Here is a 16,320-nt window from a genome sequence, read left to right as displayed (position 1 = left end):
CTTCTTTTCTGATCTCTAACCTTGGTAAATCACCACCCACAGGGTGGGCTCAAGATGTTTTAGCACTCTAGACAAAACACCCCAATGCCCCTCCCCAATGTTGCCTAACGCCGCAGATCCGGGTCCCCAATCCCTCCCTGCCCTTGCTGCCAGGCCTATGCTGCTTCTAGACCTGTCAAGGCAACTGTACCCTCACCTGCAGCTGCGCCTCTGCTACCACCGTGACAATGGCAAGGGCAACAGGGCTGTGTTGGCAGTGTGGGTGAAGACCTGGCAGGGCCGACAAGAGTGCAGTGGTGGGGGAGAGGCACATGGATCTGCCTCCTGAAGCAAATGGCTTCACTTCACCTATTGGACAGGCCACCCCTGACCTTCCCTATTTCCCAGCCCTGCTAACTGGGGGGCAAGAACCTTCTTAAAATGTTATTAGTGTGACTTTCTCCCTCTGTTGTCAGTAGTTCAGTCTTCACACAGTGCATGGTTCTTGACACAGTGAATGGGCAAATGTTGCACTGCCTGGCAAACCTTGGTCTGCCCTCAGCTACTCATCACCTGCCTGCCTTATTTTTTTCCAGCCAGTCCAGAGGGTGGCAGTGGCTGCTGGCTTCCTCTTCATTATTCCCCTTAAAGAGATTAGCAAAACTAAATTTAGTTGGCCCTTGCTTTCATTGGCTCTGGCTTAGCTGAAAGGCCTTTGCTCAGCAACGGAGCACTTGCTTTGCATCTGTAAGGTACCAGGCTCAATCCCCAGCTTCTCAAGGGAGGTCTGGGAGAGACTCATGCATAAAACCCCGGAGAGCCGGTGCCAGCCAGGGTAGACAAAACTGAGCCAGCTTTCTTTGTATTCCTAATGTTTGGTCTCCCTGCCTTCTGCCCCTACCAGTCCCAACCACTACACAGTTCAAAGCTAAATGCTGGGATTTGCTGCCACAAGATTTGCAAAGCACCACCGACTGGGACAGCGTCAAAAGGGAACTAGGAAAAATCACAGATGATCAATGGGCTTGTGGGCTTCCCAGACTCATCTGGGACCAGTTGACCTGTGGGATTGCCTTACCCCATATGTGCCACTTCCCTGTTTTGATGTCTGCAACTGGCACTGTTGCAGGAAACTAACACCATAGTTTCCACATCGAAATGCATAGCTGGCCCCTGAGATCCCAGCCAACCCCACAGACCTGTGGCTTTCCGCAGAGATCATGGCTGCATGTGGCCTGTTTTGCCCTCCTGTCCATCATTCACAGGAGACTGTAAAATCCAGACATGGCTGTGTTAGTTTGATGCCCCTCTTGTGGGTCCAAATGCTCTTTGGCACTCTTGCCTTTTAAATCAACTTCATAGTGAAAAGAGGAGTGGGATGTGCATTTGTCTGGGTTGCAGGGGCAGAGAAATTGTTGTGTGTCTTTTGCACCTGTTCCCTCTCTAGCCTTGTCCAAATAAGTGAAAATGCAGCTGAAATAACAGGAGAGCAGAATAGCCGTCTGAGTTTTGACATCTCTCCTTTGTTTACTGCATACTGCACTACTACCCTGTACCTCCAATACACGCAGAGCTTAGACTTCTGATTCAGACAAGGATTCCCTACATTATCCAAATCAAGCTTCTCACAGCCTTTTGGCATTTTGTTTTAAACACACACACACACACCCCAGAGAGAGAGAGAGAGAGAGAGAGAGAGAAGAAGAAGAAGAAGAAGAAGAAGAAGAAGAAGAAGAAGAAGAAGAAGAAGAAGACAAAAACAGAAAAATAGACCTAAAGAGGTGAGGGCGGTCCCTAATTCATGTGTCCTAGAATCACCCTTCCCTCATTCAGGGATTGTAAGAAGTGTTTTGTTTTTGATACACTTCAAAGGACCAGTGGGAACACAGAAAATCCTCCCTGGAAATCCACAACTGCTACTGGCCTTACCCAACTAAGCTATTCTCAGAGTATTTATATATTTAAATGGTGGAGTTGGGGGGGGGAGGTTAGGGGGGTGACCATATAACAAGGTTGTGTAAAATATAAAAACATCATAGAATCATAGAATTGTATAATTAGAAGGGACCGCAAGAGTCATCTAGTCTTTTAATGCAGGAATCACATCCTATACTACAGTAGTACATTAGTACAACATCAATACTGTACTACATTAACATAAATAGAAACATCAATAAAGACTGGTTGGTTGAAAAAGAAAGAATCACATTGCAAAGGCATGTCGGAAAAGAACAATTTCTAAAAGACATCTAAAATAAACGGGATGACTAATGCAGTAATTCTACTGGCAGGGAGTTCCACAGGGCAGGGCCTGCCACAGTAAAGACTTGTCTCCTAGTAAAGACTGACCAAGTCTTGGATTTCAGTTGTAGTGTCACATAGTGATCAGATAGTCCTTAAGGTACTTTGGACACCAGTTGTGTAGGGCTTTATGAATTAGCACAAGATTATTGAGCCTGGCCTGTTAAAATCATTGAAGTTAATAAACCTAAGTTTCTCATGTACATTAATGCTAATGTGAGTATGAGTATGAGTAACATTTAAACCTATCTAATTAGAAATAATACCATCCTTTGAAATTTGCACTTTTTGCAGTTTTGCAATGCAGTTTTCCAGTCATCTAGTTTGTACAGAAATGCATCTACTAGGATAATGTGGGCATAGAAATGGATGCATTTGTGAAAGTCACTTACAAAAATGCAACATAAGATCACTTTCAAAGTTGTGTACATTGCATACAAAAATTGCATATAAAAATGTGTACATTAGGAGACATTCATGCTAAAATGCTGATGAGTTTTCTGGACTTAAACAAAAAGCATGAACAAACTGCTTTGGAAATGTAGAGAACTGAATTTAAGATTTGAAAAGTGAGAAACCGAGATAATACAAAATTGGCAGATTATTCCATCCCCCGCATATTGGCTATTTACCCATTGATGTCGAAAACCCCACTCCCGACAGCCACACGCATACTGTTATTTTAAAGGAAAAAACCAGGGATGTTAAGTCAAGGATGGGGGACCTGCCTCACCACCCAATATTTTTTGGTCTTCAACTCGCATCAGTTTAAGTCAGCATGGTCAGGGACAATGGGATTTGAAATTCACTAGCATCTGAAGGGTCCCAATCCCTGTGACACAGAAACCTGTCAATTTCAGTTTCTCTCTCACACTTTCCCCCCCCAAATTAAATTTAGTTCTTGAGGGAGTCAGCATGGCAGAGGCAAATAGCACATCCTCCTTGCTGGTAATATGTTTCCCAGGCATTGTGCATTATGTGCCCACAAAGTTCTTCCCAAATTCTGAATCCCAGAATCCTTTGCTTGTTGCCTGCCACACTGGTTGATTGGGAGGCACATTTTAATCTGCATTGAAGCTTTACTTGGTTCATCACCCTGGTTACCTGATTAAAACTTAGTAGTACCAGTTTGTGTGTTTGAGGGAGGTGTTAGTAACGCAAGAGAGCCTTGATTTAAGGACCCATTGGAAAGATTTCAAAAAGAAGGAAGAGCGGTTGGCGTTTTGTTATTTGTGGATTGATCAACAGATGTCCAGCAAGAAAGGAGACCTTTCCAGTAACCCATTTATATGGAAGTCAGAACAATCATTATCCCCTAAGTCAGTGTTCCAAAAGCCCATTAAAAGACAGGGGATATAGATCTTAAAACACCAACTTGCTTATGCCCTTAACTTTGAAGCAGGCTCATACACTAAAGCAGGAACAGGAATGCATCAGGCTCGGTGGAGAGTGCATTTTGGCTATTGCTGTGCTCTCTGTCCCTGGTGGCTGGTGCCCATTGGGACTGGTAGATGAGAAGGCAGAGAGGTCAATAATAGGTGGAGCCAGAGCCAATGGCAGGCAAAGCCAACTAGTTTATTTATTTATTAAATTTGTATACTGCCTTTCATCATAAGATCTCAGGGCAGTTCACAGAATAAAATACAAGATAAAAACACAAGTAAATAATTAAAACAGTTAAACAATAACCTCCACTTCCCACAGGTACATATTAAAAAGCTGTAGAATATTAATCAGCAAAAGGCCTGGATGAAGAGGAACATATTTGCCTAGCACCTAAAAATATATAATGAAGGTACCAGTCAAACGTCCCAGGAGAGAACAGGGAGAGCTAGTACAGAAGTCAGTACAGAAAATGTGCCTTCTTGTGTTATCACCCTCCAGATGTCTCATGGAGGAGGCACACAAAGGGCCTCAGATGATGAACACAGAGTCTGGGTGAGAGGCGGTCCTTGAGGTATTGTGGTCCTGAGCCATTTAAGGCTTTATAGGTCAAAACCAGCACTCTGAATTGGGCCTACAAGCTAATTGGCAGCCAGTGCAGTCAGGCCAGGATCAGTGTAATAATATGCTACAACCGTCTTGTCCCAGTGAGCAGCCTGGCTGTCAAATTCTGCACCTGCTGAAGCTTCTGAACCATCTTCAGAGGCAGCTGTATGTATAACATGCTGCAGTAATCTAACCTTGAGGTTACCAGAGCATAGACAACAGTAGTTAAGCTATCCCTGTCCAGATAGGGGTGCAGCTGGGCCACCAGCCAAAGCTGATGGAAGGCACTCCGGGCCACTGAGGCCACCTGAGCCTTGAGCAACAGCAAAGGATCCAGAAGTACCCCCAAGCTACGTACCCGCTCCTTTAGAGGGAGTCTAACCCCATCAAGAGCAGGCAACCTCCCACCCAACTGGTCTAGGAAACCACCCACTAACAGTGTATCAGTCTTGGTTGGAAGGAAGAAGGCAGGCAAGTGGGGACTGGCTGCAGGCAGACTGAAGTTGGTGAGGCAATGCCCCATTTGCCCTAGTAGACCAGCCTCCGCTGCTCTCCGTTAGAGAAAGGGGCATAGTAAGCAGAGGGATAAAAGCGCCGTACACTCCCTGAGCCCAGAGTCTCTGATGCAGGCTGGAAGCCTGAACGCAAAATTGAACGCAACTTTGACCCTGTAATGACATTTTCCCCAGATGCAGAAAAGAATGGAGCAACACTTGTTCGTTGTTAACAATATTGTGAGTGCTCATGCCACTTCTCTGATAGGTGAGATTCTCCAAACAGCACAGCATGAATGTGGTTTTGCTTTCTTTTGCAAGGCGGCCACTGTGGTGAGACACTCCCCTGCTTTCAATGCTTTTGGTGTTTGCAAAAGTTTTGAGGAGGACATTCTACTTCACTTATGTGCGTCCCATAACTTCCAGATGAAATCCTGTGACATTTCATACTACAAATATTTCAGGGCAGGGGGTTGTCCCGCTTTTGTTGCAATGGTGCCCCTCTTGATAGTGATAGTGTGGGAACACTGGGGAAGTATCACAGGACAACAAGTAAAGCAGAATGACATGTGGATGGTCCAGTATGAATCCACCACAAACACATCATTATTGCATCAGTGTCATGGTGCAAACAAACAAGCAAAAACAGTCTGGAGGGTCCCTGATTTTATTTACAAATATACAGTTATGTGAGTGTTGTGTCGGTGGAGGCACAAGAGTCCATGGCTTCCACATCAGAACACTAAAAAGTACCAGCCACCGTCCCAGAATGCTGCTAGCTTACAGAGCTGAAATGTGACTCTGTCTCACTTCTCTTTCCCCCTCTTTGACAAACTACAGTTTGTTCCTCTACACAGACACCTGGTTTATACCATCCTTGCACAGGACTGGGAGGAGATAAGAACATTTCATATTGGGTATCTCCTAGGCATTGTGAAGGCTTGAGTTGGGTGGGGAACCTCAGGCCTGGAGGATTAATGTGGCCCTCCAAGCCTCTCTATCTGGCCCTTAGGACTCTTTCCCTCCTTTCCAGGCTTCACCTAACACTGCTCCTTGAGTGTTTTTTGGCTGGCTGGAATGTGTCTTTGAACTGTGATAGTGCCTCTTGCTTCTTTGTGTGGATGTGCACTGAGAACTACTGATTTTTCCATGGCTGCAATGTAAAGCAGGGGCTCTCTGACATTTCAGACCTTCTTGCATGCAATGCATGTGCTCTGTTACTGAACTTTCAGCTTTCCTGAAGGAATTCCACAAACAGCAGATCGCATGCTTGGATCCCACAGACTGGTGTGTTTCCTTTTGCCCTGTAAAGAAGTAATGGCACTCTGTCACTGATCACAAGCCTGCAAGAGATGCTAATCTGTAAATCTGGTGGTACATGCTCATTAGGAAAACAAAAAAATCGGAACTGAATCTTAGAACCTGTTTTTAAGCCCCATCTCTGGGGTGCTTGCTTTGGCTGAGTGTGCAGTGGATGGATGTTAACAAAATCAGGTCTATTAATTGTGCCAGAAAGGTTAAGATGGCTAGGTCAAGTGGAATGATTAGATGATGGAAGTCTACTGAAAAAGTTATGTCAGGAATTCAGCTGGAAGGAGACCAATAAGTGGACTATACAATGTTTAGAAGACATCTGAAGGCAGCCCTGTATAGGGAAGTTTTTAATAGTTGATGTTTTATTGCACTTTTATATTTGTTGGAAGCCGCCCGGAGTGGCTAGGGCAACCCAGTCAGATGGATGGGGTGCAAATAATAAAGTTATTGTTGTTGTTAAAAAGACAGTGGATGATTTGGAGGAGCCATGAGCAGTAAAAATGAGAAAAATTCACAGAAAGCAATCATGGAAGATAATTTTAAATTTAAATGCTATATTTGTGATGAGAGGAAGGGAAAATATCATTTTGATTTTTGGGTTGTATCCAGTGTTAGCACTACTCTAAGTAGACCCATTGAAATTAATGGGCAACACCAAATTAGAGTCATTAATTTTAATGGGTGTACGCTGAGTAGAACTTAGTTGGACCCATCCCTTTGTATTGATGGTGACCACACATAGCAGGTGCAAGGTATCTTTGGCCCCTCTAGATGTTGCTGAACTACAACTGTGATGCCCACCCATCCATGCTGGGACTCATGGGAGTTATAGCTCTTCTTCTTCTATTTAAATAAATAATCTTTATTAATTTAAATTACATACTTATACAAAGAATTTACAGTCTCATACTACAAAAAGAGAATTAAAGAAAAAACAATTAAGAAAAAAGAAAAGAAGAAAATACAGAAAAAAAGAAAGAAGAAAAAGCAAATTTATATACATAAAAAACTTAATCTTCCTAATTAATACAATGAAACACTTAAATAAAAAATGCTTCCAACAAAACAAGTCTTCCAATCATTCTCATTGTACTGTTTATACTGTTGTTTTTTCCGCACAGTTTTATATTCATTAATATTGTTCCCATCTACTCCACAAACGGGGAGTTATAGTTCAATAACATCCAGAGTGCCAAAGGTTCCCCTAAGCTGATATACGCACTTAGTCTTTCTAAGGAGGGACAAGCAATTGCAAGGGATAGAATACATTTCTTCTCACTTTCCTACTTGGAAGCCAGCCCTCCCCCACAATCAATGTAATGGGCTTGCCCTGCCATCTAAGACTTAGGAACATAGGAAACTACCTTGGTATAAGTCAGACCATTAGAACCCCTGTTTTGTGTGCTGAAGGTCCCTGGTTCAATCCCCATCTAGGTAGGATTGAGGGAGACTCTTGTCTGCAATCAGGCACACCATCTATGTGGGACCCGAGCCCCTCCCAATTTTCAATGTAGGGGCTAGGGCCCCCAAAGTTCTGCAGTGGCTGCCACACACACTGCACAACATGTCAGCATACTCCACGATGTGTGAGAGTGACGGCAGCATGCCGTGGGGTGTGCTCATGTCATGTGGGCATATCACGGAGCATGCATGCACGGTGTAGTGATGGTGCACGGCCACGAGCCCCCCCCCAATCGTGCCAAACTGATGTGCCACACAGCATCAGTCTAGTGATAGGGCCGGCCCTGGATCATCTCTTGGAGAAAGGTTGCATCTGCCATATGATTCATTAAAAAATTCCCTCTGGCTCACAAATGGCCAATAGGTACTGGTTCAGCTGAAGGGGCATCCTTACCCATTTTACCCTGTGTGGCTGAATATGTTCATAAAGTATTATCCATCTCTCTCTCTCTCTCTCTCTCTCTCTCTCTCTGTACATCAGATTGCAAGATACAATGCACATCTTTTTTTAAGAAAGAAGAGCAATTCTGCTGTGCAAACAATATCATTGTTAAAGAGCTATTAGTTTTGCTGTAATAAAAACATTTTAGCAGATAGCGATGGATCTCTCTATTACTGCAATCCATGCACTTTGTCCCAGTTTCCTTTTGTCTAGGAGACAATTTACAATTTTATTACTCTCTGCTGCATCTCAAATTCATTCTTTCTTTGGCAGAAACAGATCAGAAGGAGATACTCTGGCTTCATATAAAAACATAAATACCCACCAATTGGGAAATTGTCATTTAGAGTTAGCCATAAACATTTCATTCATGTTGGCTCAGCCCTGCTGTAATGCTAATGGTGTGAGCTTTTCTAGTCATCTGTTTTGCTAGATTCATTCTACACCGAGGAGGGAAAATAAGTTCAGCTTCCTTCTGTTGCCACATGTTTTAATAAGAAGAACAGTAGTATGATAGGATTGAAGGGGCTGTAGCTCAGTGGCAGAGCATCTGCTTTGCATGCAGGAGGTGCCACATCCAAGCCCCAACATCTCCAGGGAGAGCTGGACCCTTCCCAGTGCCAGTCAGTGTAAACAATACTGAACCAGATGAATCAATAGTTGAATTCAGTATAAGGCAGCTACCTAATATTACTATGCTTCTGTGAAAGGTCTTGTAGTCCAACCTCCTGTTTGGTGTCAGGCATCCAGAGTAAGAACATCCCTGATGGATGGCCACTCCAAACTTGCTGGAAGACCTCCAGCAAGGGCAAGCCCACCTGCCCTGGAAATTGTTTCTGATGGCAAACTGCTCTTGTCATCAAGAAGTTTCTCTCAATATTCCATCCAAATCTCTCCTCCTGTAAGTTCAGCCCTTTGCCATGTGATAGCCCTTCAGGTCCTAGAAGAACGTATTCAGTGTTAGTCATACTCAGTGTAGATGTATAGTCTTGTTAATTTCAGTGGGTCTGCTCTGAGTAAAACTTAGCCCTCATCTGCTCTATACATTTAAAGCAGTAGCATACTACAGTGGTACCTCTGGTTGCGAACAGGATCCATTCTGGAGCCCCGTTTGCAACATGAGCAGAACGCAACCTGCGTCTGCGTGTCTGTGCGTGTGTGGTTGCGATTCGCCTCTTCTGTGCATGCACGTGATGTCATTTTTTGTGTCTGCACATGCGCGAGTGGCGAAACTCAGAAGTAACCCCTTCCGGCACTTCCCGGTCGCCGTGGGACGCAACCTGAAAACCCGCAACCTGAAAACCCGCAACCTGAAGCAAACGTAACAAGAAGTATGACTGTACTTTAAACAGTCATGACTTCCCCCAAATAATGCTGGGAACTATTCCCCTCACAGAGCCGCAATTCCTGCAATTCATCTGGTTCCTGGAGTGGTTCAGCAATCAATCCTGAGAGGCCTGCATAGAAATTGCATTTAAAAAACCCTCTGAAATTGAAATTTACAGATTTGCCCGAATGTCCAGTGATGGTAGAGTTGGAGGCCTTGGTATGAGAATCAGGATGCCCCAAATGTCTTTGTTTACACCTGTGATATGTTAGAGGGCATGAGGACAATGAGATTTTCCAGGAAATTGTATTCTGCACCTAGTATTATATGTTGAGACTATCCTACACTTTAATGCCTGGCTAATGTCTCCTTCCTTATCTTGCAGTGAAATACAAGCAGGCATCTTATACACTTACTGGGTTTCAGTAATTTCTGGGATGGAAGAGAGCGAAACATCCCCACCACTCACCTATGTCCATGGAAGCGGCTACTGTGGAGATGGGATTATCCAGAAGTAAGTGCATGGTGCTTTTAAATTGATTTGATGACACATCTAGGGATGTGAACATCTGTAGCCCATCAAATGCTGCTAGAGTACAACTCTCATCATCTCATCAGAGTTGGCTGCATTGGCCTGAGTGTTGCCTCTGGTGAGCAGGCTAATCCCTAGTTTAAGGCATAATGAAGGTGTGAAGGGGTACCTTGAACATTATCTAGTCCAAGCACCTACTGATACAAGAATGAGACATTGGGGTCATAAGAGATAGCTCAGTGAAGATGTTGACCCAGTTTGCAGCAGCTGTGCAAATTCCATGCTAGGGATCATTAGATAATGAAAATAAAACTGCTGATACAATATTGCCATTATTCAAATCTATGGTGTGGGCGCATTTGGGGTGCAGTATACAGTTCTGGTTGCCTCACCTGAAAAAAGGGTATTGTAGAGTTGGGAAAAGGTTCAGAAAAGGGCAACCAAAATGATCAATCATTACCATGAGGAAAGGTTGCAGATGGAATCTGGGTATTGGGATCTATGAGCAAAAATCTGGACTGTAAAAGTGATTACTAAAGGTTGCATAACTTGTCCCCCAGTTGATCTACGGTGCTGAAATGGTTGTGCATGCTTTTAAAAGAGCATTCATGTTTTCTTTATGCTACATATAGACTTTCGTTGTACACTAAAGTGTTTTGAGGTCTACTACTAGGATTGGAGGGGAAATAAATTCATTTCACAATTGAAGACTAACTTACCCAATTCACACTTTCAGAAATAATATGTGAACCCAAGCACAGCCAGCTTTCGATATCCACACTTCTCCAAATTTCACAGTGCAGTTCTCGCACTGTGCCCGACCCCCGTTCTACCATTCTCATCATGTGTTGAGTGATGTTTGGGCGTCACTTCTGGGTTCAGCATCATGCGTGCATGTGCGATCACACGTCTTTCAGGCAGGGGTGAAACTAGGCTTTTTTCACCTGGGTCAAAGACCCAGTTTGGCCCTTTACTCATTTGCACACACACACACACACACAAAAACAACAACAGGCTGGGAGCCTCAATGGTGCCCCTCTGGGGGCTTCACCTAGAGCAAAAAACCTGACTAGCCCCTCCCTGCCATTAACTACAGCTCTGATTTCATGCATGTGTTAATCTGTTGTTGCCTGTATACTAGGAAGAAGTATGCACAAAATGAACATATAATACAAAAATGCATATTGGGGAGAATTGTAAACAGATGTGGAAATATTGAAAACTTAAGAGTGTAAAAAGGAGAAACTGAATTTGACAGATTTGCCGATCCTTACAAATGTTTTAATTTTTCTTACTTTCCCTCAATATACATTTCACTTTATCAGCCTGTAATGGGAGAAGGAAGTAGAAGAGGCAGAAGGGGTTATTTGGACCATCACAGCATTTATTTCCCCCCATTTTTTTATCTTGCTCTCAGGGACCTCGGGGAAGAGTGTGATGACATGAACAAGGTCAATGGAGATGGATGTTCCCTCTTTTGCCGTCAAGAGTTGTCCTTCAATTGCATCGGTAAGTGTCTTTGGCATGGCATGGCTAGTGGCATAACTATTCTGGCTACCAATCAGCTGTGGGGTGAGGGTGGGGAGTTTATTGGTATGGATATGTTGAGGCTATCTTGCTTTTTCTGTGACTTTTCTTGTTTTCATTGGGGATGAATTTTGTGAGTTGTTGGTTTGCCGATTTTGGATTTTATGAACTTGGTATTTTTTGGTGGCTGTTACATGTATCTTGTGTTGCATGTATCTTTGGTTGTGAGCATCATAAGCTCCTTTTTAAAGCTTCTTTTTTGAAAAAACCACAACAACCCAAGACTATAAAAATGTGTATTTTTAATGAGTGGTTGAGTTAATAACTTAAAAACCAGGGAGAGGTAGCAGGAGTGCTTATGCACTGTCCTGACACCAGAGACTAGATGCTTGGACAGAAGAGCAAACTCTCGAGTCTTGAGCTTTATAGGGCCTGGTTGATCAAGATTGGTCTGTAGGGTCAGCTGATGAAATTTTCAGGCAAGCTTAGATGGCACCCTTGAGGCACAATACTCAGTTGGCCAGGCTTGCAGTGATAACTGTCAGAGCCAAATTGCTTGCAGTCCAGGTTCAGTATCTCTGTTTCCTTGTATCATATGTGTTTATGCTTTGCACATGTTCCCTGCGGCTAATGTGTGCAAAAAGGTGAAGAAGAAAAAAAACCCTGGCTTCATTGGACGCCCTGAGTTCTAGTATTACAAGAAAGGGAGAAAAACTCCTCTCTATCCTTTTTCTCCATGTCATGCATAATGTAATGCACTTCTATAAAGAGTCCCCTTACTTGCCTTTTCTCAAAACTACAAAGTCCCCAATTCTGTAATCTTTCCCCCTATGGAAGTTGCTCCAACCCTTTGATCAGCCAGGACAACACACACACACTACCGTATTCAAAGTGCAATCTCATTGTGGATTTGTATAATGGCACTATGATATCTGCAGTCCCTAAACTTCTCTTCTTTGCATAGAAAGGGGGTTTATTTATTTCATGGCCATTGGCCTCCATTTATCTGTCTCAGGAATTGTGAACCTGTGGCCTTCCATGCAAAGGGTCCCATCACTTCTGACCACTGGTCAAGTTGGATGGGGCTCATGGGAGTTTGAGTTCAACAACATCTGGAGTGTCACAGGTTCACCAACCTTCATCTATCTTATCCATCTCCAAATCATCTGCCACAATAAATCTGTCTATCATTTAGGTACTACTGGTCCATGAGTGTAGTTAGGGGGAAGCAGGGGGGGCAGCTGCCCCCCCATCAAGTAAATGCATAACTGAAAGTAGAAATAATCAAGACTATTTGAAATACTCACTGAGGTCACTTGGATGATGTTGTGCATTCTAGTCATGCAACTGGCAACCCAACTGAGTGAAAGGTGTGGCTTCCATGAACGGACCAATCGTGTCGCAGGTAGTTCAGTTCTGGAAACTGAGTCCAAACCTCAGAGTGCAAACCTGCTGGGCCTGTCTATAAATGACTGGAACTTTTCCACAGGCTATTTATATTGCAGAAAGCCCTCAGACCTCAGTCGATTATCTAGTTCAATTTAGGCAAGTTCACAGTTTGGATCGGTGCGGAGTTCATAGCTAACGTTTGCTGTGAGCCAGGGTTTTATTTAAATATACTGTAGTATCCTGGCTGCCATCGGTGTTCTAACTCCAACCTAGTCAGCCATACCTAGGACACATCAATTTTTTTGAAATGAATACAGGAAAGTTCTTGAGTTTTTGTAAGTTTTAAGACTTCAGCTCTGAAGCTGAAATACAATGCACCATGTGGAAGGAGAAGAAACTCAACAAAGAGCAGTTAGAAGAGCTGAACATAGCAGACCTAGTAAAAGAGGCAGAAATCTTTTACCCTGCCACAAAAAGGCTCTGCCCATCTCTCTTGCTCAGCCCTAGGGTGGTCATTCAATACTTTGTGGAGAATAAAGACTCAGCTAAGGTCGACCATGACAGGGGAGCGTCTCAAGGGGCTATGCTTACTCAGTGTGCACAGAAAAACTGCATTCGGAAAAAAGAGGAATTCGAGAAGGAAGTGCTGTAAAGGTCTCCACCAAATCCAAGAAAACTTGTTTTAGTGTGTGTGTGTGTGTGTGTGTGTGTGTATATATATATATATATATATAACACAAGATAAGATAAAAAGGTGTGTTCTTTGTAATTTTGCAAAATATACTTGTTAACCTCATGAACGGTACTCCCGGTGTTAATTTTTTATTTAAATTCCTAGTTTTCAAATGGCTGAAGTTTTGACAGATTTTTCTAAGCACTTGGGGTTAAAAGAAAGTAATTTCAAACAGCTGTTGTTGAGACATTTCATTCTGAATCTGCTACCTGAGGAAGAGCAGTTGTACAGCAAACAATACTTCTTCCCAGATGACTCTGGGCATTATATCTCTGGGAGAAGAATGCTTTAATTGAGATTCCTTCATTGCAGGGGGTTGGACTAGATGACCCTTAGGTACCCTTTCAAACTCTACAAATCTATGATTCTATGAATGCCTATAGATAACAGAATTCTTTTTAGAATGCCTCAAATATGTGACAAGAAAAGATGTAATCCTAGTGATTGGATGAACTTCTCTGACTATGTTGTGTGTGTGTGTGAGAGAGAGAGAGAGAGAGAGAGAGGGAATGAATTGAAATGAGCAGCTATATGGAAAGAGATGTTGGAAGCAAAGCTTTCTTAGGAAGAGAAACAGAATTGCTATCTCCACCTCTTCCTTTCTTTGGCTGGGTTTCTACATGTACCATTCTTCTGATAGGCAGAAATCCAGCAGGTGGGGAGGATGTGAGTCATCGAAATTAATGTGCATTGCTTAGATCCATAAATTTCACTGGGTCTACTCTGTTAGTATGACTAGCATTGGAAACAACTCATTGTGATGGATTTCTTTGAAGCCATTTCTGCACTATATAAAGTAATTTTTAGCCTCAATTACCACCCCTATTGTCCCATCTTTTGCCTGACCTGTCCCTTATTTTACCCAACCAAAGTAGCAACCCTATGTCTCTCTCTCAGCATCTGTTGAAGCTGAGTATCATAGATATCCCTCTAGACTTTGACCTCCGCAGCACATTTAACTAAGATGGGGTAGCCAATATGGTACCTTCCAGAAGTCACTGGACTACAGCTTCTATAATCTCTGCCCAGTCCAACAACATCTCGAGAGGACCATGCAGTGGTTATTTCTGAGCTAAGGTTTCAGTCTCGCTAAATTAATTAGAACTATTTTAAGCACACTTAAGAATTGTTGTGTTAGAGGACTATATCATAGCAGTCTGGACCTGAAGAGACCTAGCCCTGAGATTTAGCTCCTAATTAATTAATTGATTGATTGATTTGTATACCACTCTTCACCTGAAGATCACTTCAAGGGCAGTTCACAACATAAAAATGCAAAAGGAGAACACAAAATACAATTTAATAATAAAGAAATAAAGGAGCACTAGATTCCTATACAAAGGAACTGACTAAGGAAAGCTTAAGGAAGTCCTCTCTTATGGGCTGAAAGGAAGTCTTAAAAGAAATTAGAGCGCAGGTAGCCAACAGGTATCCCTCCCTATGGTTTTTAATTCAATGGAATCCAGAGATCAAATATCTGTTTTGCCTGCAGTTCAAGCCTTTTTAGCTGAGCTACCCTTTGTGTCCAAGGCCCTCTGAAACAGATGTGCAGAGCAGGGTGGGGTGGGGGTAGCTTTGGGAAGCCTGTGATCTGAAAGGGCTGCTTGCAAGCAGAGGAGAGAGGGTGAAGAATAAGCCTTTGGGAGCCAAAATGGGCCCAGCTGAAGAAGGTGACACCTTCTTTGAGATGCTAATAAGTGCCCTTGAAGAGGAATCAAAGGTACTTTATCCTTTCCTTTCAAGGGCTATAATTGCTTAACCAGATCTCTTTTGCAAGGCTTGCTGTGCCTTGATTAGCGAGGATTGCTGGACACAAAAGCTGGTCAATGTTGAAGCCATCAAGAGGCCTGTAGGTTTGCAGAGCCAAAGACTTTACCAGTTGATTATATATACTTGTGCATCCCATTTATAAGAGTTATATCCCTTCTAACTGGAGCAAAGAAATCCATGGTGACAGAACATCTGCCTTTCATGCTACCATAAATTTGTTTATTATAGTTAAAAAGGTACCTTGAAGGTCTTATTGTTATTAGTTGTTTTTTACTCAAAATTTGGCATTATTCAATCCACATTCAATAGAATAATTTTTTACATTTTGACTTCCCATCCTTAATGTCTGTGATGCTCCTGTTGTATTCCTTTATCTGTTGCCATAACTGCCATTCATTTTCTATTGCATTATAACTTATATTGAAATCATTTATTTATTATCCTTCCCTTGCCTATTATTAAACTCTTGCTTGTGATTTCATTTGACTGTAGTTTTTTCTTAAATAGTCCAAAAAGAACCTCCACTCTTTTTAAATTCATTGTGTATCATTTCCCAGAAGCCTGTTGCCTTTCTACAAGTCCACCACATATGAAAAAGGACCCTTCTGTCTGTTTGCATTCCCAACATTTTTTTTTTGATGCAGTCTTATACATTTTGGCTAATTTATTTGGTGTTAAATGCCATCTATATATCATTTTCATATATTTTTCCTTTATTGAATAGCCAGCAGTAAATGTCATCTCTATTTCCCATAACTTTCCACATGCTGCCGTCTCAATATTGTGCCCCACACATGTTGCCCGTTGTATCATTGCTGATTTGACCAACTCATCTTTCATCTCCTATTCTAACCAAGGGTTGCCATGCATCCCAGAAAACCTGGACATGTACGGGATTTAAATGTCAAAAATAGCATCTGGGTGGATTTTTGCATTTCGAAGGAAATGTCTGGGTTTGGGGGGTTTTAATTAAATTTATTATTATTATTATTATGGTGTTCCCTGGAAGCGGAAGCGCCACAGTGGGGTCTGGTCCGCCTGTACACCGGTGCCATGTCCGCC

The 16,320-nt window shown here is 42.7% G+C and overlaps 1 protein-coding gene across 1 annotated transcript in view; it reads left to right on the top strand.

Annotated features, from left to right (window-relative positions):
- PAPPA (pappalysin 1) overlaps positions 1-16,320 on the top strand; it is a 234,811-nt gene that overhangs the window by 83,391 nt on the left and 135,100 nt on the right. The window contains exons 8-9 of the mRNA XM_080990779.1: positions 9,693-9,821; positions 11,257-11,348. Of these exons, the coding sequence (XP_080846905.1) occupies positions 9,693-9,821; positions 11,257-11,348 (221 nt within the window). The remainder of the gene's footprint in view (positions 1-9,692; positions 9,822-11,256; positions 11,349-16,320) is intronic.

The sequence above is a fragment of the Podarcis pityusensis genome (assembly GCF_964106645.2).
Source record: "Podarcis pityusensis genome assembly, chromosome: Z".
NCBI classification, from domain to species: Eukaryota; Metazoa; Chordata; class Lepidosauria; order Squamata; family Lacertidae; genus Podarcis; species Podarcis pityusensis.
This window is presented reverse-complemented; position numbering and strand designations above follow the sequence as displayed.